Below are 26,144 nucleotides of genomic sequence, written 5' to 3'. Positions count from 1 at the left end.
TTCAGAGTGATAACGTCCAGATGAAATGGGAAGAAGTTGCTCCATAAGAATTACAAAAAGCTTTTGACTAAATATTGAAATATAGTGGAAAGCAGTAAAAGATTATTTAGATGAACACAGTTACAAAGAGCTCATTAAATCCTCTATGAGTATACTTGTTGAATTACTTGAGTCGTTTATCTATAATATGCACCATTCTGAAATGATTAGCAGAAGGATTTATCAAAGGATGGATAGAAAAATGCGATTAAGAAAAATTTCAAATAACCTGTGAAACTTGTGTACATTTCAAATGTCAATTTCAAAGAAATTTCAAAGAAGACCATTTTTTCCAATAATTTAACACAACACGCATGTAATTAAAAGTGCAAAGAAAATATACACTCAGTGAAAATACACACTCACAGGTGCCAGCAACATGTTTAAAAGAAGCTGGGATGTTGGGAGGTAAAAGACTGAAAAGGCTGAAGAACACCGGATGGAAGAACTGAAAACTAAAGAAGTTAACTGGACACTGTTCAGTAACGAGTCTTTCAGACGTACATATGAACAGAGGTTCATCACTATGTGAAAGACTAAGTGGCAAGCAAAAGTTCAAAAGTATTTCAGCATAAACTTTCAAAGAAACTGAGGTCTACCCTCAAATACACCCATTGAAGGAGACATTTATGCCCTTATTTAAGAAGTTGACACAATTTCCTTAGATCTTATTAAAAAGTATGACACACACTTAAGTAAAATACTTTAAGCTCAACAGCTGAAACAACACTCATCAGACCAGGCCGTTTTAAGGGTGGGTGAAGGGGGAAGTGAGCAGCAGCCTCTAACTCCACCCTCTTTTACTGGAGACAGACGGCTTCTCTTGACTGAGCGGAAAGTCAGGGTGGAAGAATACTGTGCAGAACAGAACACAACTGTCCATTTATTGTTTTAAAACAATAATGAAATAAATAAATTAGTTCATTCATTTAACACACTGATGATCTGACCAAAGTTAACTGAGGAAAAGTCCACATCCATTATGTTGGTGCATTAACGTGCATTAATCTTTTTTTTTTCTTTTCTTAAGGTAGGGCCCTTCTCTTCAAAGGAAACGGTACCAAATTTCATTAAAATTCATCACAACAGCATTGCTCCACAGTAAAAGTCTTCATGCACCCTGCTCCTGCACAGAACTGGAGAACAAGTGAAACCTAAATTAAACAAGAATAGGAAAACGTTTGAAAATCACTACATTCCATTTTAATTTTCACAGCATACCAACTCTTCTTTAAGTAAAGACACTGAATGATAGTTAACTGAACATCTTTAAATTAATTTATGTTCTCAAATACATATATTTTCTTATTTTAAAGTAGTTTTAACCATAAACTAGAGTTTATAGTCTTATAGTCTTAAGATCCTAGGAAATAATTCAGAAGAATTTGAAAAGCAAGATTTCACCCAAAGCTGCATGGATATTATTTTCTGAAACCTCATCCCTTATAGGCCATCAAGTGATAAATTACAGTTTAATCAAGTTTACTCATCTTCTCATCTCTTAAAATGAGAAGCTGCTTGAGTAATGATGAAAACTATTTTAATTTGCTCCAGAGAAAAAAGGCAGATAAGAGCAAATAAGTGAGTTCAAAATAGTCTTTAGATATTACATCATGAATGCAATTTCAAACCAAACTTAGGTTATTTTAATGTGCGTCAACAGAGGCTGACCGGCTGGAAAGAATGAGCTCTCAGTCACACACACACATATATATATATATATGTTATATATATGTACAAAAAAAACAAACAAAACAAAACAAAACACAGAATCATCCTCACAATGAAGTCCCCGAGGATGTTCTTGACTGAACTATAAAGTGTATAAATCCTCAGATCACACTCAACCATCTCTGAGGGGAACAATGCTTTGATCTGAAAGGCTATTCAAACATTTCATTGTCTTAAAACACAGACACCACAAAAGAAAATCCACAAATAAGGATTTAAGAAAGGGGACAAGAACTGAAATAGGCTAAGATGCTGTTTTGACTAATTGCATACAATATATGTGGTAAAATACTATTACTAAGTATGTCTAACAATAATATAAGATAAGCTTTAGTTTTGTAGCACTAATACATTCTCATTGCCTTTTGCATCTCTGTGGCTTTATTCCTACCTGCCTCTCACTATTACTTGAATAAACACTTTAGAGGAGCTGCATTCTCCTCTCTCCGGTACTCCTCTCATCCTTAGAGCCCCTTTTCTTCCAACTCGTCACCGCTCCCACACACTTTTGTGTCATTACTAACACCTTCTCGCTTCTCTCTCATCTTTCACCATCCATCAGTCCCTCCACAGTCCTTCACCTGATATTCAATTCCACAGCAGCCCAAAAGGACTTCAATACCTGAAAAACCATTACGCTTTTTTTTTTAAAATAAAAGTCTGAAAAATCAAAATGTGTGTGTTGTACTGCCAAATTTGTGGCTGCTTTATTTGAAAGTACGGAACATAAGAAAACCCTCACGTGCATTTTTCTCCTGCGATGGAATACACGGCAATAATTTAAGTCCAACCCAGGTTTTCTCTCTTAACCTTTCATGGTCCAACTGATGGTTTTACCAGCTCTATATTATCATGCTAAATATGCAGAAACATACAGTTTAATTTTCCTTCCAGACATAACAAAATAGTATCATTGCAGCTGTGATTAGTTTTACTCTTTGAGGTCTCATCCAGAAAGGTGGTGCATTTTTGCTCTGATAACTCGGTCTCCAAAAAGGCTTTGGATATTACTCAATCAGAACACCAATCATAGCCACAACAGCATAGATTAATTAATTAATAATCAATCTGTACGTTTTCTGATTTACTTATTAACATAGTGTCTTTGATTGCTTCAAATGTAACCAGTAACTTGACTCATATTCATTTAAAATTCTGATCACTGTTAGTGGCTGTTACTCATTCAGAGACATATACATCTCTATACTATATACATCCTAAATGTATATAGACTTTTATATTTGCATACGATTTAAGTAATTCTTTTTGCTAGTCTTGATTTTGATTGTTTAGATCCTCAAAGTCTTGTTTTTGTCTCACTGTCTGGTCTTGGTCAATTCTTGGTCCAGTTGTAGATGGTGTTGTCTACAACATCAGTGCGCTGACTTATTTTGCCTTCACATTAAGTGGTCTTGATACAATTGTTTTTTTTTTCATAAAGGCTCGAAGAATCCTGGGTATCACATTTACGAACCTGCCAGTCACTGTAAATTTACAACAGATAGTTCCCCTCACACTGGGAAAGTGCCTACAAAAGGAGCCTAAAAAAGACAAATTCAGGCAGTCTGGAACAAAAAAGAGGCGAACCTCCTCCAAAAGTTTCAAGAACTACAGAAAGCTTCCCATTTAAGACAATGTCATACACCCATGGCTTTCGAGTCTGTACCAAGTGTGAGGCGCACAACTTACACTTTCACGGCACAAATTCTTTTAACTTTCAGTGAATAACAAATTCAAAACTTATGTGACAGGGTGAAAAGGAGGCAAACAGCACCAATATTGCCAACTTGTCAGTTTATACGCCCACCAGAGTGAGATCTCTGTCCCGCAGTAGGAACACCTCTCTCTTCTTCAGCCCTGCTGATCAATGGAAGGTAGCTGTGCCTGTAAGCTTCTTCAGCAGAATCACGTCTGAAGTGTGTTATGGGAGGCTGGAAACTGTGTGAGCAAATGTGAAGACACTTTGTCGCTTCAAACTTTCTCTCTGGAACATCATAATCTATGTAAATCTAGCTGAAATCACAGCAAAGAAGCTGTCTTTGGCTTGTTTGTATGGTGATTTTTTTCTTTTACCCATATTGCGGTGGTTTGAATATGTATTTCATCAAAGTTAAATAGCAGTTTTGAACATGGTGAGTAACTGAGAGATGTTACTTTGTCTGAATGGACCTAAAAGAAACCATATAAACTAATTTCCTCCTTTTTAGACATTATTCAAGAAACTGTTGCTACAGCTACCATTAGGCTGCTGACAGCCAAGTTGAACATAATTTATACTTGCTGCACACTCAGGAAAGTGATGAGAGATGAAAAGGGTGAATGACTGTCAATGTGTCACAACATTTGTTCTAAAAAGCACCTTTCCTCAACAAAAAGAAGATCCAATTTCAGGTTCACCCAATAGAATTTTGTTGTTGGGTTAGGGGCTATTCTAATTAGTCAGTATTTTTTCACATTACTTGCAAGAGGATAGTAAGCAGTTGCAAAAATGTGACATGAAAAATACTTTCTTGAACATAGAATCAATAAGGGAATTGATACAGAACCGCACCTACAAGAAGCATTGATTATGACATTGGCATCAATGAAATCTTAACTACAATCGCTATGCACTGGTGACATATAGTGTGAGGAAGATCATATTCAAATATTCAAAACATCAAACTTTGTCCTATACCATCACATTCTGCAGCTCAAACACTGCTCCTGCTTCACGTCATTCTCGCTCGTTGGGCTGCAGAGAATGAGGACAAGTTTCCATACACCAAAACAGAAACTGCAACTTACATTTTTTAACTTAAGGATCAAGGGTAAATATTCAACTTTAGGCGCTAACTCAATGAAAAGCTGCCGAAATTTTTAAGCTAACATAAAACATCTTATATAATCCCATCAAGAAACAGAAACAGAGTCTGAGGTGAGTTTTTATTCCTTCGTGAAGCAAATCAGAAGCAATCTTTTGAAAAGTCATTAAAAAAATAAATATAAAATCTGACATTTTACTTGAACTGGGTTAAAGCTAACAAACTAGGCAGGATAGTGTCATCAGAAGGTGCCAGTATAGGTCATGTGACTTGGGGATGTAATTAGGTAAAAGTAGTGGTTTTAACTTGAAACAAAATGACCAGGAGGAAGAAAAAAAGAACAAGAACATCCACAAGTTAGAGAAAGACACCAGTCAGTCACATCAGTTTACTGGTTACCAGCTGAAGTCTTCAACTAAACAGGTAAAGATCACCTCACGCAAGTGTATAAATATTTTGGCACATTAGTGGAAGATTTTATTCATTTTTTTTTTTATTTTAACATTTTCATTCACCCTTTTATTTATCATCTTCTCTATGTGAAAGAAAAACAGGAGCATACAGGAGACTTGTTCGAACCCATTCATTTTTTTTTCATATACACCAAACGGCACCTGACAAAGAAACTTGAGATGTAACAAGTGCGGAGCAAGATGCAAGCACATTTCCCTTCATTACAACATGGATGGAGTGTCACAACAAAAGTAGCAGTAGACAAATGAGTTTTAAAATGAGTGTTTCTGCAGAGAAAGATATTCATATTCAAGTAGTGGCTCCTTACTCATACATGGAGGTTTTTATCAGTAGTAGCAGCAGTATTTACCTCGCATATGAGGTTGGCAGGATAGCGTGTGATGTATAAATGGATAAGGGAAGAGTAAAAATGAGGGGATGAGATGCATCAGAGGCAGTCCTCAGTGAATCAAACACTGCATTTTTTTTTTCAACCCACCGCCCACTCTTCCTCCCACAACTACAATGTTCACTTGGCTGCTCTGTCACTCTTTGGAAATAGCACACTAAAAATGGGTGAAAACTGCAAGATCATTTACAAAGAGCTGGTCATATACATACAGAAATGAGCATTTGAGTGGGTCAGAAGGCCACAGAGACTGAAGAAATTAAGTCTACACATTCTGATTTTCATCTGAATTTGGGCAATGATGATTTCCAAATGTAAACAACTGATTTTAGATTGGATATACAAGCCTCTCTGCCCGCCGCTCATCAGTTCATAAAATATTGATCTCCTCCGTCTCACCCTTTTTCTCTGTCGTGACATCCCTGTCGTTTTCTCTTTTAATCATTTGTCATTTTGAGTCAATCCTCACCTTTTCTCTCCATCCATCAATTCAGTTTCTCATTATTCCTCCATCCATTCCTCAAAATGTTCCCTCTATCCCTCCACTAATTCGTTCTCTCTATTGTACTCATTTACTTGGTTTCCTCTTCCCTTTTTCTTTCCTCAGTCTTGCATGAAAAATAATTACCGCAAATAAACCACAATCAGCCCATATATCTTAAATCTAACAGTGTTACAGAGAAGTGTGCAAAAACATAACGACATTTGCAAAATTTAACATATTACTGTGCCATGAAAATCAAACAGTAGTTTCAGTCCATATCAGACAAGAAACCAAGACTGCTTGGTGTCAGCTTCTCGGAAAAGAAGATTTTCTATTTCTCTTGTCTTTATTTTTATAGCCTCTTTCTTAAAAAGATTGCATGGTACTGCACAAAGTAAATATATTATAATTGTTGAAAATAATTGTTTAAAATTGATTCATAAGCAATACAGAAAGCTAATCTGAGATGTTTTTGTCAATTATTTTTCCAGTCTAATCGTTGCTTTTATTCTTTCTATAATGACAGTTTTTTTAAAAAAAAAAGGGGCAATTGAGGCATGAATGACCAACTGATGATATTGCATTGTTTAAAGCATTTAAATGAATGCAGCAGAGCAAGTTATTTTGGCTCGTTTGGTCTAAACGCAAGAACAGCATGAAAAAAATAGAAAGAAAACAGGAAGACACAAATATTCAAAAATACATCCTGATAGGACTTCAGGGAGGTAACAAAAGAAGGACTTCCTCATCTGATGCAGCCTGAAAAATACACGTCTGTATGAGTGTGCTATTTTGCATGTGTTTTACTGTGGTCAGTGTGTTATTGTGCACTCTTCTTATCTTTTGTGTGCATTTATGTGCTCCATAAACAGCAGCAAAGCTGCAAGTCCTGATAACACCGCAACCTTAACTATCAGGCCGTAACAGTGCGAGTATGGATCGCGAAGCAGCTGCGACATGTAGCTTAAGTTTGTGATTTATACAGAAGATTTTGACCAAATGGGAGCTCATGTGTGTCCATACGTGTTTTCATGAGCACTGGTGTGAGCTACAGATAAGACAAACTCTGCTAACATCACCTCTGATCACTGAACTAATACATTTGGGTGAGTAAATGAGACATTTCTGGACCTCAAATTGTCCTGGAGAGCCAAGAGGCTGAGCCACAGCAGTTATACTCATTTCTCAAATGACACATTATTGCTACAATCATATGTAAATGGGGGGGGGGGGGAGACAATAATCAGGTCCAAAGGCCGCAGCAGCAAGAGTAGATGGCCAAAATTTGATACCAGGAAACCTTTCGCTCCACTTAAGTTGGACAGACTATTTGCCAGGTATTTATCATTTACTCTTAGAAGGCAAAAGTTGGTTTAAGAGAAAAAGAGCAGCAGTCAGATTGGAAAGTTTGCCATTTGAAGAGTAAATTGAGATTAAATGTTTCAGCAGACACCAGCTGGGACACTATTATAAATGAAAATGCAATAAGAATCAGGACTGATAAAGCTGCTGAGACCTGGCAATAGAAAAAGGGAAGCATCACATTCCCATCTTCATCTCCCTCCTGGGCATCAAACATAATGAGTTTTTTTATTTTATTTTTTTAAGCGGGGTGAGGCACATGCATGGGGGTAGGAGCTCCTTTAGCTAACCACAGCAAACTTAGCCAATATATAAGACTAAAAAACCTGACACATAAAAAAAGGAAAGCACACAAACGAAGTGATAAAGGGAGCAGTAACAGTATGCGTGTTCGTGCAATCAAAGATAACAGATCACTATTGCGTAACCTGTGCTTATTTGCATTTAGTGATTCACAAGGCAGATGGACAGATGATGACAGAGAGGGAGAAAAAGAGGAGCGGAGGAGGAGACAAGAGGGAGAAGGAGGGAAATAAGAGACAAGTGACAGGCTGCTGTCCAGGGAAACAATTAGATGGACTTGGCTGCTGTCACTTAAAGCAGGAGGATGGAGAACAAAAAGTGAAAAACCTGAATAAAAAAGCCGTGTTGACTCCTGCAATGGTTGTTTTACTGTAGCTGGTGTTGTGCAGTCCTGTGAGAACAACCCCAATCACACACACAGAAAACAGACGGTGGAGGCCACAGAAACCCAACGTCCACAGTCTGATTTCTGATGGACAACATTTTTCTTTCTCTCGTCACATTCTTGGTGTCACTACACAGCAAATGTCATATAAAGGAATAACAAAGCAAAAAATAAAACAATATCACAGAAAGGCACATGTCGTATTTATATAATTTCCCTTTGGTATAAAGAAAGAATTTTTTTGTATTACTTTCTTTGTTTTTCATGTCGAGAGCCAAACGCCCGACTCCAACTTCACATGTCCTAATCTGAGTAACTGTTCTTCAAGTAAATCAAGAGTAAATCAGTAGCAGTCACGTGAGAAATGACTGAGATCTCCTTTGACACACTGATCACATAAAAATGTTACGAATCTCAGTTATTCTAAAGTTCAATTATAGATGTTGACACAAGTTTACAGAAATGTTCCCTTCTGAAGATACCACTATGTTTTAATTTAGATCTAAGTTTTAAGTTAAAACACGGTTTTATTGCTCTGATTTCTGAAAGGGCGAGTGATGAAATTCTATTTTGTTCCTTGGCTCTACCTTTCTGTTTTGCATTTTTCCAGATAGCGTGTGGTAAAAAAGAGGGGTAAAGCTGGGTCTAAATCTTGAAGGAAACTAAAATAATTCAGTCTCCTCGAGCCTGTCCTGAGCTAGTAAAATATTCACTTCTTCGACTGCTTGAACACAGGAGCTGAGCTACATAAACTAATTTTTAATTTTGAGGTTATCTTAAAGGTTCTGTTTGAGGGATGTAGTGACATACAGTGGCTCAAATTGCAAACTGCAACCAACTAAACACCTCAATATTATGCTGGCAGTGAAAAAAGTGGCAGGTGGGGTTTCGAGCCAGCGTTTAGCAAGTCCCCTCTATGCTATCACAGTAATGATTATTTTTTATGTTTTATGGAATTATTTTATTTGCCTTCTTGTGATTTTATGTAGCTGTAAAGCACTTTGAATTGCCTTGTGCACGAATTGTACTGTACAAATAAACTTGCCTTACCTAATGCAGCAGTAGAGCATCAGGAAGTGCTGAGACCTTTGATTCAAGGTAAGAGAATCATGATTCTTATTTTCATGCAGTTTTTCACAATTGAAGCTGTATCTATGCAAATTATGTTGCATCTCAAACTTCATGTAACTTTCATGTAAATGTTATGGTCATTTCAAGTGTTGCATGTCAATAACCTGTTAAACTGTGCTATCTTTTCTAAGACACTCTTATAAAAATAACAACACCCTTTACTTCCCAGGGAGACAGGGAGCAACCCAACACCCTCTAACTGTATGTGAACAATAAAAAAAAAAAACTGTCTAAGACACTGAAACAAGGTGATTTTCATGCCAGTTCACAATATCAAATCATATGAGCTGCATAACGGAGACTGGGAAGCTTGCAGTTCCTTTGTACCCATCGCAGTGCAGTAGGCTGCGGACAGGGCTGCTGCAGTTTTGACACTACCATTGGATGCAGACACACAAGGTAAGAAGCCATTATTTTTTATGCTTGTCTAGTCAGATAGCTAGCTGTTGTGGCAGCTGCCTTCAAAACACTTCTGGTTTATGTCCCTGCAAATTTCAACATATTAATATATTATGCAGCAGTTGCCAAGACTACATTTCCTTCCATCTTTTCTCATTGGACAAACAAGGTCCTCAGGGGAGTATCTTTGAACTGCACCCTTCAACTAAGTGATGATGAAGATCTATCTATCTATCTATCTATCTATCTATCTATCTATCTATCTATCTATCACCCAACTAGCCTCTCCAACACATCCTGTCATTAAGTTTATCACTTAAAATGAACAGAAATTAAGTAATGTGCATATAACTTTCTAATGAACAAAAAAAAAAAGAGCTCAAAAACACACAACTTCATTTAGCTAAAATCCATTTTACTGGCCTACGTGAAAACCAAGAAGCACATTTTTCCAATACCTATGAAAAAAAATTAAATTGGAACTGACTACAGTGCAGAACCACAGTTCAGAATGTAATGAGCCTCGTGTTTTTAAGGCATTTCAAAACCCCAGGCAGTGAGCCGCAGCTGTCAACTTTCATGTTGCTGCTTTTAAACTAAATACAACCTTCCAGTCATCAGCAACATCATTACCAGAGAAAAACACAAGCAAACAGCAGCCAAAAAGACAGGGATATTAATCTTTGTGAGGAGTGGTGGAGATATTAAAGCAGAAGAATAGATTATTGATGCAAAGAGCGACAGACAATAAAAAGATGACAGTGCACACAAAAAAGGGCAACACAAAGCTTGATGAGTGTTTTAATGACAGGGTTACAATAAAAACAAAAAAGTGATGGATGGTGTTACTGCTGCAGGGCAAGTCAGTGAGTACATACTCATTTTTCGACCTGTGCATTTTTGAATATCATCCACCCCATCAGATACAGACTCACACATACACACACAAAGCAAGAGGCCAATGAGATTTTTGCCAGCATGTGCTGTCTTCAATACTGGACCGAACAGCAAAGAGCACAAAGGCTGCCATTGTGAAGTAGGAATTCCCAGGATAACACTCACTATTGTATTCCCTGATCCCTGGTTCCGCAGTGTAGCCAAATTAGTACACATACCTCTGGACTGGTGGTGTCATGTGGAAGCGGCTGGCTCACAGTGGAGGGATGGCTGGGAGGATGGAAGGAGATTCATAGCAAGCAGGAGGGCAGCTTCATCTGTCTGTTTGTGGGTACATATGTAAATGTGTACATCTGCGTGCCTGCTGAATCGCCCGTCTGTCATTATGACAGTCTGGCTGGAATTGTCTGAACAGCAGACACCCGACACCAAACCAAAACAAACCTCAAACTTTTTTCATATTACCCAAAAAACACTTTTTGCCTAAAACACTTTTTTTTTCCAAATTAAGCTGTAGATATAAATAATCAAATCACAGCCTTAGAAATTAAAGTGTATAAATATCACATAGATAAAAGCACAGAATGAGGTATGATTGAAAGAAATCATTGGGCTATGAAATTTTTGACTGATCCGTTAAAGTAAGGATAATATCTAATGGGTTTGAGTGAAACATGCACTTAAAGGTTCAATTTAATGATAAACACAGTAATCCTTTATCAAAAGCCTCTGGCAACAGGTTAACTGGAACATTTGGAAACCCAGCATTTCAATTAAACTCAAAAAGAACTGGCATGTGAACATGCCAAATTTGCAGCCAAGTCAAGAGCTGGCAATCCCAACACACCAGATAGTAAAAAGTGAGCACGAAGAAAGATTATTAGTATTTTTCAGATCCAGGTGGCTAAATGGATGCTGTCAAAGTGCTTCCAATTTGGTAATGTTGAAGAAAGGAATCAAGGTGTAAGAAAAGAAAAGTAAAAGAAGAAGTTGGATAAGCTGGAAGACAAAGGACAGTGAGCAACTGTGCAATAGGTACTGTTCTTTGTGACTGTGTGTTTGTTTGTCTGTGTATGTTGGAAAGGTGGGAATCAAAGAAAAAATCAATTATCATTAGCGGGAAAAAAACAGAAGGAGCAGCAAGCGAAGCAGTGCCACAAGAGAAGAGACAGAGCTGGACATGCCTGAACAAACGCATTAACGCAGATATGTGCACTGACATAAACACTCCCATCAGTATGACCTAATAAGTCCAATGTTAAGAGGCTGGCTCAGTATACTGTTATGGTCATGAGGTGCAGACTATGCGTGCCAAAGCTGCTCTGAGCTGTATATTTTAATTAAAGCAGACGTTGGGGGAGGAGCCAGAGGCGACCACATAAACTTTGAGAACAACACATCAGAGAATCATCAGACAGACAGAGTTCATCATTATAATCTCTGCTGTTGCACCATGAGAAATGCAATTAGACAAGGAAAAGTTTTGTGCTATGAATAAATTAATATAAGGGCTCTCACTTACACACTCAAGAGTGAATCATCTTTAATGTAACAAAACGTCTAAATCTCACAACAAGCACCTGAATGTAAAGAGCAGCAATAGGACTTGAAGCCAATTACACCTCCACAAAGGCACATCAGGTTAAGATGACGGATCATTTCTGAACTACGAGCAGCCAAATGCTTTCAAGAGATAGGTCTTTTCCCCATCATCAGTCACCTTAATCACAGGTCAGCAGAAACTTGGTTCCATCAACAGCAGCTGATATTATCCTTTTGTTCACGTGTATTTATGTTAGCTTAAAACAATATAAAACTGTAGAATAATAAAAAAAAGTAGCCAAATACATGTCAGTTAACTTAGAAATTATGATGTTTTGGATTAATTACCATCATCTGATATAATAAATAACAATAAGGCTGTAATAGATAATAGATCAGCCAACTGGGACAATCATTTTCATTTAGCTCATTTACACATGTTTACTGTAAATGAGTTACATGCTTTCTGACATTGTAACAACACCATCAGGGCGGTGTCTGATCAAACTCAAATTCATTCTTCAGCATGACATCTCAAACATTCAACAAGAATAAATATCTTCAGACATAAAACTGCCAGAAAGAATCCAGCAGCTGGAAGTTTGGTCTCTGGAAAGGCCTGAACACGACAGCACAGGGTCAGTTTGGAAGTACATGAAGAGAACAACTACAGCAGTTTTTTCAGGATAATGGAACAAATTGAAATACTGTGCATATCTAGCAGAACTGTTGCTGCTCTGACCACAGAATGCTGATGTAATTTTATTTTCTTATGTTTCCTGCAACCACAACAGAGGCAGCAAGGCAAGGATTTTGCTTTACTTTACCTAACCTCTACTTGCAAAGTTTCTGTGCTTTAGATAATATTTACCTCACTTGTGTCGAATATTTTTTTTGGTATTTCAAAAGACTTTTCATCGACTTCTTTTTGCACACAAATACACAGATTTAGAAACGGCCAGACTTTCACACTCCTGAGAGACCATCTTGGTTGAGAACATATTCGAGTGATACGCTTGACTCTTTCTGCGTCTGCATATGTGTTATTCTTCGCCGAGGGAACGCGTCTACATTTCTCACCAATTATAAAAAGCTCTGCACACATAAAAACCAAACAGTAGTATTCCTGTTCCCTGAGGAAATGATGCAATTCTTGATCCACACTTGCTTGACAGCAGTGTCTGACCCATATGTGGTTCCTAAATACCACAACTGATGCTCAAAGACAGCGATGAAAAATGACTTTGGTTTGCAGATGACCTGAAGAAGAAACCTCTGGGGGAGGTCTGCCACTTCATTTTTTTCTCATTAATTTTATGATTGTTTAGCACAAATTAAATTTTGCTTATACAGTAAAGATGTCTGTGTAATAAAGACTATCCCAGTGAAGTCCATTATAACCTAAAGCAATGTTTTCCAGGTTTGGAAGGAAAACATAAAAACTCCCATAAAAATTTGCCTCCACAAAGTTAAAAAAGGAAGTCTTCAGCCACTTTATACAATTAATATTTCATTGTGCATTCATTAGAGCCTTGAGGGAGATGAGAACAGAGAAGATTAAATAAAACCAATATGGCTAATTTGACTGATAACAACTACGTTCTGCGGTTCATTGCATCACCATGAAAAAAATCCACAGCTTCTTTTGAGTATTGTAATATGAAATTTCTAAACAGGCGCAATTATTTCTCGGCTAACAAAATATTCTGATAAACTAATTCTACAGTGGGTGTACCTTCGTCCAGAGTGCCTAATGTGAAAGAGATGAAAGATTATCAGCTGCACAGAATGACTTGTAGGCTCATCAGTCCCCCATCATAAAAAATTCAACATTTCTCCAGTTGAACCTTAGGGGCAAATAAGCCCTCTAACTTGTTGATCACCTCCTTTGTTACAGCTGAACATATTACATTGAGGCCAACTGCATCCCATAAGATAGATGAACAAATTACTCAGCCTGGATAAAGTTCATTATTTGATCATCCTCTACAATGACATGAGCAAATAAATATTTTGTTTCTTTATTTCTCCTAGATATTTGGAATATGATAACTCTTCTGTCCATATTCTAATCAATTATGTACCATGTCATTTTGAAATGAAAAAAAAAATCACTTACGATAAATAGGCAACTTGTATTTGGATACTTTAGTCAAGAAGGAAAAAAAATCATTCAAGAATACATTTCTGATGATTTGAATAGTGGATAGACCGAATGCTTCCGCAGATATACAGTCTACTCATTTAAGAAATATAGCTGATCAACATCGAGGTAATGAATCAAACAAAATGCATTCTTCTTGAGTGTGTTTTACTCTACTGAGTGGTATAAGTCATAAAAATGTCAAATACATCATTTGCCTAAAGTTATTTTTTTTACTAAAGCTTTCCTGAAGCTTGTATCCATTTGGGGATATCGTAGCAAGTTCTTTTCTGTACCTACAAAATACAGATGGCCAGTAAATGCATCATTGGCAAAAATGCAGGAAGACAAAGAATTTCCTATGTTTAATAAATTCCTCATATGGAGGAAACTTCTTTTGTGATTGTGTAACACAAAAAATTTGAAGTTTTTGAAAATGGGGGGAAAAAATTCTAATTAATGACGCATGTTTATGTGTCACTGCTAATAAACCTAATGTACAAGCAAAAGTGAGCCAGAGGAGCAGGGATGAAGCTAAATGAGGCAGGTACAATACAGAGTAGAATTAACCCTGCAGTGTTGCTAACACAGTATTGACGGGTGGTGGTGGGTGGCACAATCTTTCCTACACGCCTCACAACTCAGCCGTCGGTGGTTATGGAACCTTAACAAATAATAACTTTGAGAACTGCTGATTCAAACGGCTTTAGACTGCACATCATAAGCTCTCTAGCGGTATGAACAGTTAATGAGAAAGAGAAGAACGCATTATACACGTATCGATTCCTGGATAAAAATGTATATGTGAGCTGCTTCAGCAACAACAGCAGCCATTAACTGGAAATGCACTTAAATGCAACCCCAGTCCCCTCTTTTTAATCAAATATACAATTAAAGATTTCAGTTTCATGAGGCTATAGAGGTAAAACAGAAGAAGGCCCCATCAAAAATAATGACATGACAGTGACTTAGAATTTACCAGAAAGTGACCAAAGACAGCATTACAGAGTACCTACATTTCATCTTCAGCACTATTAAATACTGCAGTTACTGTCCTCACTCATGTGAAAAGTATAAAGTAGTAAATTCTTTGGACACAATATATCCTGTTGGGCCATTTTCTGTCTTTTAGCAAATAGTCTTTTAGGAAATAGAAACTATATGCCTGCAGCAATGCAGTGGGTCTGAACTCCTAACATTTTTATTCACAACTAATCTTCAGCTGCCACATGTACACGGTGGTGAGTTTGGATTCCAAAACACAAAAGAAAATTGTGTTACTTTTTTAGGCGGTGAGGTTGGAGAGAGAAAAGGTGAAAGAGGGAAATGTGCAGGGGGGAGGAGAGGGTGAGTCAGACTATAAACACTTGGTTGGGGTGATGTTATACAGCTGCCATGAAAACTGATCCAGTTGTTGGCAAGTCTGTCTCATACACACACACACACACACACACACACACACACACACACACACACACACACACACACACACACACACACACACACACACACACACACACACACACACACACACACACACACACACACACACACACACACACACACACACACACACACACACACACACACACACACACACACACACCACTAACACCTCTCTTTCTATAACACACAAACATTTGCTGTAAATCTCACTAACAACACGCAGACGTGTGTGCTGACAATACAGCTACAGTGGCTTAAAATCAAACTTCCACAGCTCTAAGTGAGGCAGTTAGGGATCTCCTAACAAGTGCACACACTAACACAGGCCTGCCGCTGAGGCTGTATACGACCTAAACCAAACCCGTTTGTATTCATCTCAACTAGAGAGAGCTAATCAACACTGTAATTCAGTTCAACTTCTGCTGTGGAAGTTTAATCTTTTAAAATAGAACAATAAAAACAGAAAACTAAAGTGAGAACACTTCTAATAGGGTGACCAGATGTTGCCCTGTTAGGTGGCCAGTTCACAGAGCCCTCCCCTGCAAATATCCTCCATTTTCCATTGTATTTTGCAATGCAGCAGAACAAACCAGTTCATATCACACCTGCACTGTGCTTGTGACAGCCAACAGAGAGAGCTAGATAACACACAGAACTTTGGCCACTTGACAACATCCCAACAAATGCCTTCCCAAGGGAGAGTGGAGAGGCAGGTTAAGGAGGAAGACTGGAAAAACAATGAAGACGATAGTAGTTTTAGATCACAGATGGACAGTTTAACAATCTTGATGATTATTACACAGGGAATTCTCCCAGTGGTGAATATTAAGTTCTGAGTAATTAATAAGCCACTTGATTAGCTTTTCAGCCGACAGCAACAAGAAAAAACCTTGGCTTCAGGAAAATGTCACTAAATGAGGTCACACAACATCTGTGATTTGGAAACCAATATCAAAAAGGTGAAATAGGCTCTCAATCTTAGCAGATAAAAATATTTTCCACTATCTGAAACTGTAATGTTACCAAACCAGAACACCATAATGACACGGCCAAAGAAAATTAGATTAGAGCTTTTCCTCCCTCCAATTTCAAGACTCTGTTCAGGTGGCCTGGGGATTTTACTTCAGCTAACAGACGAGAGGCAGGTAATCTCTGAACAGGCCATCAGTGCTTCTCAGGGCAACAGAGAGAGAGAGAGAGAGAGAGAGAGAGACAACCATACACACTCACCCTTATGGTCAATTTATGTGGCAGAGGACCAAGCAAGCACATTTTGAGAAAATTTAATAAATAGCTGTTAGAATATGTTGTTTTATTAGAAGGACCGACTTACAAGTTGAAAAATAAAAGCTATGAAAGGTCCTGCAGAAAAAGCCTCCCACCTGCCTCACCTCTGTTGTAGCTTAGTGTCCTTAACATCTATGACAATATTACCTGGAAAACTATTTGGTTTCATCTGAGGCCATCGACAGAACTCTTTGAATTAAGATTGAGAATGTTTTGGGAGACATTAACATACTAACTCAAAAAGCCAATATTCTTCCACTCAAACATTGCCGTATTAAGTCGCCAAATTACTGAAGCAAGCCCTTGTATTGGAAATTTAAGCGAGGAGTTCTATAAAGATATAGAAACATAAAAGAAATTGATGGAGGGTGATGGTGTTGATGTTTGAGAGAACAGACAGCTAGAGAAGGAAGCGGTAGTTTTACAACAAAGGAAGAGAGACGGAGGAAAAAAGGGACAGGAACTGCTACAGCGAGCATCCCTCTGGGTTGTTCAGAAAAATTAAATTTAGTCTAAAAGAGCCTATGATGTTCGCAACGTCCAGTCCAACCCGCTTCACCCATCTCAATAGATCAGAGCCCAACATTATGGCAGTGGCCTAATTAGAAGTGCACCAAGGCCGTTTTACCAACAAGGGTCCCTGTTTCATCTGGCTCTCTCTCATTCACGCTGAAACACCATTAACCTTTTGGACAGACCGCTGCTTTGATATCTCAGCTGTTTACAGCCCCCTGCTACTTTCTAAAAGTGTTCTCATTCAGGTGCTTGGCAGACTACAGGGGCTAAATATAGGCACTATGTAAGATTTCCCTGGAAAGGGACACACTCTCGGGGCAGGGGGTCATATGTGTGTGTGTGTAAGTGTGTTTTTGTATTTCTGTACATGAGATTTAAAGGTTGTCAGAATATGAGAATGTGGGAAACCCTCTAAACGGAGGTTTTACAAAATAACTGTTTTATAGTAAAGTTCAGAATTAAAATCAGAACTAAAGCTATAATCAAAAAGAAAAAGAAAAATGTTTAAAATAAGGTGGAGAGTAAAGTTAGGCACATAATGTTTGAGGTGATTAATCCACTTAAATGTAACTTCAAAAGATGTGGTGAAAGACAATTAAATTGCTCTCTGAAGAGACAAATTACTGCACGAAAACACCAAAGAGAAAATATCCTGTATTCAGTTGATTAGGAAGCAGCAGTGGCTGGTAGAGACCAACGACTTTTACTTGTTTTTACAACATGTTAAGCAATGTGTCAGCCATTCCTCCTGATGTACTCCACCCACTCTGAGATTATCATTACTGCACTGCTTTAGAAATGCAAATTATAGGTGACATATAGGGCATGGTTCTATATTTAGGGTTCAACTTAGAGTTTCCTTTGACCAGATCTACATTTATGTGTGTCCTCCTGAACACCCACCTTGATGAGAACTGGCTGGAGTTTCAGTTACAGGATATTTTGCCTCCCTGGTTATTGCTTTTTCATCATCTGGACTCACTAATTCTAACAATAGAGATCCCTCAAAGTGGTGTTCTGACATATTCTAAGAGCATGTTCACATAAAAAAGGGCAGCAGCGACCCCAGATTTTCAATCACCAAAATGGATGGAAATCTTCATGATTATGATTAAGAACAAACAAAATTTTCCATAATATGAACAACTGAAGAAAGTGTGCAAGTTAATATCAGTATTTCTGCACTACCGTCAAGCTATGAATAAATCTGATTGTATTTACAGCAGTTCATTCTAGTAACTTAATACGTTTCTTAGATTATCGCTATAAATAAAGTAAAAACAGCCTAATTTTTTCACCTGTAGCACCAGGTCTCAAGAAGTTCTGGGATAAAGTAAAGGACCAACACTTAAATAGCCTGGAAGTTGAATGTTTATAATCAGTTTAATCCAAAAGATAAAATGTTTTGAAACTGATGAAACTTGGTAGAGTCAAAGTTGTTTCCTTTTTTTTTTCTTTTTTTTTAATGTCAAACCATGTCACTGATTTTGATTAAGGTTGTTTTAAACGTAATCAAATCAACACCATTAATATTTTACATAATTACAGAGCGTTTGACACCGATATTAATCATCATGGCAATATGTCATATTTTTGAAGGACTCTAATTTTAAAGGGTTTTTTGTGTTATGACACATGTCATGTATTGCTGAATGGCTGAAGTCTGAATGACCGAATACCATTAAATCTGATGTCTGAGAAAGGTTCTAGCTGAAAAGGTTGAGATTAGAACTGTAAGGCAGGTCAAATAGGGTCCTTACAAGTATTGGATTACAATAGTGCTTTTGCTTGCATGTACATTTCTGGCTAGGTGTGAGTTTTACCTGTGCCTTTGTTTCGGTCCACAAAGCAGTACTTCAGTTCGTACTCTTTCAGAATTTCATGGACTTCCTAAAAAGAAAAAGCAAGAGAAACTTCAGTAATTGGATCTTAACAAGGCCAGAACAAGCAACATTCAAACAATAGTTCCAACTATGACATAAACAATCTAAACTATAGTTTCAACAAAATGACGCCACCTTTATACCATCAAACAAATTATCTCACCAATCATTTGTGTAATCAATTAATCCCTTTGTGTCAAAACTGTCGAGGATGATGGCAAATTCTATTCTGATAGCCAAAGTGCAGCCCGGACAGGGTCAGATCCAGGTTTTATTCTCTATTTTTCTAAATGAGATTTTTCACAACAAGAATCCTACTATGCCTCAGATACAGCTTCCTTTGCCTTATTTAATAGGCATGATTATAAAATTATCTAATTTAGACACACCTTTACCATCACAATTTACCAGGCTGCAGCTGTTCTATCTCTGGCTCTTTTAATTCATTTTCAATTAATTAACTGCAACTACATGGTGGAAATGCCCAGCCATGATCTGAACTGCACATATCCTTGAATATAAAGTCTGTAGTGGTCTGAAGAGTCAAACATTATGAGTTATACCAGAGAGGATCCAAGATAACCCATTAAGAAGAAAATATGAAGGAGCATTGCATGGTGGGACAGAAAGGTCATCTTGTGAGGGACTATGGTTTTGTCCCGCGCAAGCTAACATTGTTACCTGGGACGTTTTGTTTTGTTTTGCCAAGTAACTGGTCAAGACATTCAAATCTGATGAAGATGGAAAGAGAGTTGAGAAGAGAAACAAAATGGACCTTAAAAAAAAGAAATGTAATCACTATGCCACAGAATAGTACTGGGACAAACCAAGTCATTATTTGGTCCAGTTGTTAAAAAAGTTCTAAACACTCAGCTCTGTGTTAATTTAATTGAGTTACATGTTATAGGTTTAGTTAGCCACTATACTGATCATAAAAATGTCTCCCTACAGGGTGCATGTCCAGCATTCTGCATAAGGCCTGGTTCACAGTTTTCAAATAATACATATCATCTTCACATCATATCAACAAAACAACTTATTCAATTAATTGGTGACAGTAATGTTTTAATCAGTTTATAGTTTTTAAAACTCTAAACCATGTTTCAATCCCCAGAAGAAAGTTACTGGCGAATCTAGTCAACTGGCTTCAATAGCAATATGACAACTAGAAAAGTAAAGCTCATTAACTGTGATCATTAAACTAATAAAGCCCTGTTTTTCATCACCTACACGAATATCCTGCATGATAAACTTGTGATGAGGGACACATCACATTGCTGTCATGAGTAGTTATTAGTGATAAAGTGTACTTTTAAAGATGAAAAGCATTTCATCTGTAGTCAGGCTTCGACGCACAGCAGCCCAACACACGGCACTCCACGCCACATGAGAGACACCCACTGATGCATCAAAGTAGTAAATCAGATTAGATCCTCCAGCAGGAAAGCATTTTTTGTTTCTTTAGTGAGAGGATATGATGAGCTCAGACAAAAAGGAGGTGATAAAGATGCAATAGCACAGCAAGAGATCTTCATAGTCTGTCTTGGTGATGAACTTCCCTGCAAACTGCCAACTCTGTGATCCTTGGTGTCTTTGTAGTGGGTTTCCATGATATACAGCTGCACTTTAAAATAAAGTAAAATAAACAGCAGCACAAAGTGCTCAAAACTTGACAACAAGTCTTTTTAGGATACACCCTTGTGATGTTCATAACCCTAAGGGTTAAGCCATTATTAAAACTAGTCCAAAAGGACAACATATCAAACAGAGCAGTGTACGTGAAAGAGCTGAACAGTGAATCCCAAAAATGTGGATAGTTCGCACTCATCTTCAACCAAGCAGCATTTAACATTTATACAGTCACAACAGTGGTTGTTAGGTGGGAACCCAAGATTAGAGTCATTTGGCCATCACACACATCTCATTTCAAACATGTGTCAATGTGGATATTTGTGCAAAACTTCAAAAGAATCCGTTAAGGTGTTCCTCAAGTATTGTATTTGTGAAAATGGAACAGATTAGGTGTCATAATGACTTTTGACCACTAAAATGTAATCACAATGAGCCTCAAGCAAACATTTGTATAAAATTCAACTAAATTCCTTCAAGGCATGTTTTTACCGGCACTGTCTGAAAACACGTGTAAGTTCTGCGCTCTCAGGCTTTTTACCGTACGCTCTCTCATACACCAATAACACGCTAAGGGTTACTGAAATATCAAAAGAGGCAGACCCTGGTGAAAAAGATAGTGTCCAGCTGGGCACTTCATACAGTTAATGCCCCAAAATGATCCAAACGAATACGGCTGGAACTTAATGGATGAAAAAGGAGCTGCTGTAGCATTTCTCTGTGTTATTTTGACCAAAGCATGTCACAAACACATTAAGACCTCAGTAAATTGTGTCAGTTTGCGAAAAAAAAGGGTATAATATGCTGAATGATTAAGTGATTAACTGCTAATGTAACTAACTATTTGGTCAGTTGTTTGAATTTCTATCCTGCGTCCATCCCTAAAAGTGGATGTTACCTTGCGAAGTAGTTGAATTATCGTGAGACACGCAAGATCAGGACCGTGAGGGAAATTCATCTTCCAAGGCTTCAAGCAGTTTGAGGGGGGGCAAAACACAAATGTTTGGACCAACTAGTGAAGCACTGATGAAATACTAGTGCCATTAGTCAGGTTTTAAGTTTCTTCCCCCTAAATTTGCCTACCCTTTTGCAGACAATATCTAAAGAGGACTTTCCAAATTCCAGGTTGGTTTTAAAGGTTAACAGAAAGAATTTGGTACCTATGGTTGAAACAAATAGATGACCTGAAAATATGATGCCCCCAGTGTCCAGGTATAAAGACTGTACAGGTATAAAACACTAACACAGCATAGAAGTTTAAACAGTCTTTTTTTATTGGATTATAAATTCTGCAGGTGTGTGAGGACCACTTCAGTTTACACATCCACTGGTGTGCAACACCAAAGACGAGATGGGATCGCAAAATTTGTTTTCATTTCTTTATTTACAGTAAACAAGTTAACTTCACACATGCTCAAAAACCAGTTCAAGACCGATAAAACAACAACAAAAAAAGAGAATTGATTAGCATTTGGAGGAGGCAGCTGGTCTGAACTGTCGGCTAACGCTGCCCTTATGTGCTTTTATTCGCAGTCAGCTAATGCAGGCCATATTTTGTGCCACCATTCAAAGATGAAAACAAAGAAATGAACTTTGTGTTATGGTAATGTAGCAAATTCATGGTCATACAATTCTCATAAGCGAACGAAAGCCGGACTGACATTTCTGGGAGGTCAGGCTGACAGTTGCTTTCACGGAAAAACATTTTCATTCCAATTTATGAAATTATCTAAAAAACATCTCATTTACAAAGAAAAAAAAACAAAACACCTGCAGCAGTCATACAACCATTAAAGTGGCATTTTCTTTAATGTGTACATTGTTCTCTTTTTCAACCCCCTCCAGCCACCATTCAACCCACTCAAGTACACAGAGCAGGCAGGTTTCACCCCAGTGAAGGCCACGTAAAGCAAAGAAGAGAGGTGTCTTTTCTTTGGATTTGTGCTCCATATTTATCCATTTCTGATCGATCAGTTCTGCTACATACAGTATTTGGGAAATGGCAGCTTTAAACCCAAGGTTGAACCAAAAAAAAAAAAAAAAAAGAAATAATCAATAATCGTCAAATTTCGGTCTGTTTTTCGAGTCCTTATTATAGTCTTGTAATAATCAAAAGAAGAATAAAAGCACTCTTCCTAATCAATATTCATTTCATAGACATAATGCAGAAGTTTGAAGCACATGAATCAAGAAAATAAGACTGTTCTGCCTTAAAGATTCAATTCCACTTGACATGATATAGAAAGTTTTAGTTTTTTTTTTTAATCTTGTTTGTTTTTATGCCAACACGCCACAAAAGCAACAGTGCTTAATAAATTTAGACAAAAGTACCGTTGGGACTTCAGCAGAAATTCAATCTGCTCGTACCAACCAAAGTTTTTTTATTCTGTTTATCACTCATTTGAGGCACCTCTGTGTTTGTTGCAAAGTCTCTAAAGTTCCTGCTGCATTTAATTTTCTTCTTTCTAACATGCACATTTCCTTGAGAACAAGTTAAAATCTTGAATTAATAATAAATGGAAAAAATTAAAGAAGAGGAGAAAAAAATACTTTATAAAAATACAAAACTGAAGCTTCAAACACAATGTGAAAAGCATTAGCAAATGTTTCAAGCGTTTTGTGTCTTACGTACACAACAGACAGATGATGGAAAGCACTCAAAAAAATAAAGACAAGGTTTATCTACACGACTTAATGCCTTTTCTCTGTAGGGAACGTTTTCAGCACGCAGCCCTCTGCTTTTCTATACTTTCAGCTGAGCTGAAGGTCCATTCCTCTCAGCACAAACAAAGACAAAGACTATTTTTGGAACCATAAACAATCCTGCCTTTTGTCTGAGCCTTACAATTCAACAGTTTAGCACGCCACACTGCTCTTTTCCATTTTTTCCCAGTTTTATCCTCCTATTGCCTTTTACATTTCTGTTGTAATGAATCATTTGTTTTCACCAAAACATTTTAGTTGAATTCAGACAAAGATGTTTTGAGAACAAATGGGTAAATGTTTCAAAAAGCCTCAGTGAAGTGACACATGCAAAACCACCTACAACTGGGCAAGAAAATGTGGCCAAAAGCGTTTAAGCAAGACCAACAAAAGAAAGGCACAATCATCATCCTTTTAAATACAGGCAAGAAAAACAAGGTTGTAATTTTGCATGGTTTATTAAATGCATGTTACAATCAGAAAACCTTTGGTTACACAGTTTGTGATGAACTATATTATCATGTCAAATTCATTTCAAGTACTTATATACTTGCATAACAATATACAACCACTGGGACAAATTACTGCATTACAACATGTGGAGGATGTTGATTCAAATTTTCCTCCTAAAAAAGCAAAACACAGATGTGACAAAAACTATTTTATCTAATAGCTGAATATTTTTACAGCTTTGTAAATTATACAAATGAATAAAATGCCATAAGATGAAGTGGAAAGAAATATGGAATCACTTTGTAATTTGCAATTCTAAAATAAGTAGCTGCACAAGTCTAAATTTGCAAATGAGTGTGCAGTTAAAAGAGAGTGCTTGCAGAGTTTAACAGTCTGTTGCACCGGATTGATTGGCAGGAAACATGGCCCCAACACAAAAAGCTGACAGTGGAAAAAGTAGAAAGGATCATAAACTCCTTCAAAAAGATATGTGAACTCTGTGTTAAAAGCTGTTGTTCGTTTCCAGCCGGCGGTGTCTAAAATTTGGAGTAAGTACAAAACAAAATGGGAAGGTTTTTAAAAAAGGACACACGCAGGTCAAACAAGGACGATATCAAAGTGTCAATAAACAAAACTCAAGGCAATATGCCTTGAAAATAGAAATACACAACAAAAGAAATGAAATAGAAATGGGTAGAAACAGGAGTCGATGTTTGTGATCAAACTGGCTGTAGAAAATGGGATTTACATCCAAGAAAAGCCTAACTTAAACCATCACTGAAGCTTCACCAGAAGAAAGGAAGGTTACAGTGGGCTAAAAGTATAGCAGGCATGAACCTGGTTATCCAAGAAAGTGGGAACCCGATTGATGAAGACGATTGTTTTTCATGAATAAAGTCATGAGATCACAATGACTAAAAATGTCAGTGACATTCTTACAAAGACTCATCAAAAAATAATGAGCAATATTGTGGCCAGCAAAAATAATTGACAGCTAGTTTAACACAACTCAAACTAAGAATGAGCAGCTGTCTTGCTATCCACTATTTTTGGCAAATTTGGGCAGACCGGGCTTTTTTTTTTTTTTTTTTTTTTTTTCAAATGACAACTGGTGCTTCGACAATGTACAGTATGAAAAAAATTAATGCTTTTAGAACATTAAAGCATTTAAACTTTATTTAGTAGCCACCAAAAATAAAATAAGTCTGTAAATGAGCATTAAGTGGGCTTTTTAAAGTCAAAATGAGATAACTGTTTAAAGCCCAATCTGTAAACTGCGATTCATTAAAAACCATGACTTTAAAAGTCCAAGTCACATTGAAATGTGGTTAGATCCTTATACCACTGGATAGATAAACATAATAAACTAAACCCGTTTCTTTAAGTCTTGCTCTTCCATAATATATCCAAACATGACATTCTTTGCAGTAAAATTCCCTCTTCAAGTTTGAACACTTAAAAAAAAAAGTAATGTCAAACAAGTGTGGTCAGTACCATACTTCTGGCTCCTGGCCTATTTCACTGCCGGCATGTGTAGGTGCACACTTTGGTGGAGCATTAAAGCAAACAACCCTAAGAGGATGAAGCTTGATAAGGAATGTCACAGCAGCCTGATGTAGCACCTGGCAAGACTATGTTTAGGTTCAAGCTACATGAAATCACAAGCACCACTCGAAACAGCTGATAATCACCTTCACACATGTTGGCTCGCTAAACACTGCTGCTGCCTCCAGCTACAATTCACCCCAGAGCAAGACGTAACACACCGCCCACCTCACCAGCTTTATCCACATCATTATTTAATTTCAAATGGCTGTCTCGAACAGACACACACAGGCACACATATTGAAGTTACTTTGTCGAATATTATCTGCGCAGACAATATTGGTACAGATTTAGAGAGGAATAAAGTTTGGGAATCTACTGGATGCTGAGAGGATTGTTACAGGTAACCATAGGGCAGGTAGGCGAGGAGCAGAGGAGCTGATAAGCACTAGTTCTAAATCTTGACAACATGTCATGCAGCCTGATGCCTCCAAACAGCTGACTGTCTCACTCAACCAACTATTTAAAAAATAAATTAAATGGACTTTTGTACATCAGGTATGAACCTCTGTACACTTATTTGAGTAGAGTTCATGTTCA

The 26,144-nt window shown here is 37.4% G+C and overlaps 1 protein-coding gene across 2 annotated transcripts in view; it reads right to left on the bottom strand.

The window, feature by feature from the left end:
- raver2 (ribonucleoprotein, PTB-binding 2) overlaps positions 1 to 26,144 on the bottom strand; it is an 86,379-nt gene that overhangs the window by 46,611 nt on the left and 13,624 nt on the right. For both annotated transcript variants that reach the window (XM_072389103.1, XM_072389104.1), the window contains exon 2: positions 19,155 to 19,221. In XM_072389103.1, coding sequence (XP_072245204.1) covers positions 19,155 to 19,221 — 67 coding nt within the window. The remainder of the gene's footprint in view (positions 1 to 19,154; positions 19,222 to 26,144) is intronic.

The sequence above is a fragment of the Leuresthes tenuis genome, unplaced genomic scaffold, assembly GCF_036924035.1.
Source record: "Leuresthes tenuis unplaced genomic scaffold, fLeuTen1.0.hap1 SCAF_7, whole genome shotgun sequence".
NCBI lineage: Eukaryota > Metazoa > Chordata > Actinopteri > Atheriniformes > Atherinopsidae > Leuresthes > Leuresthes tenuis.
This window is presented reverse-complemented; position numbering and strand designations above follow the sequence as displayed.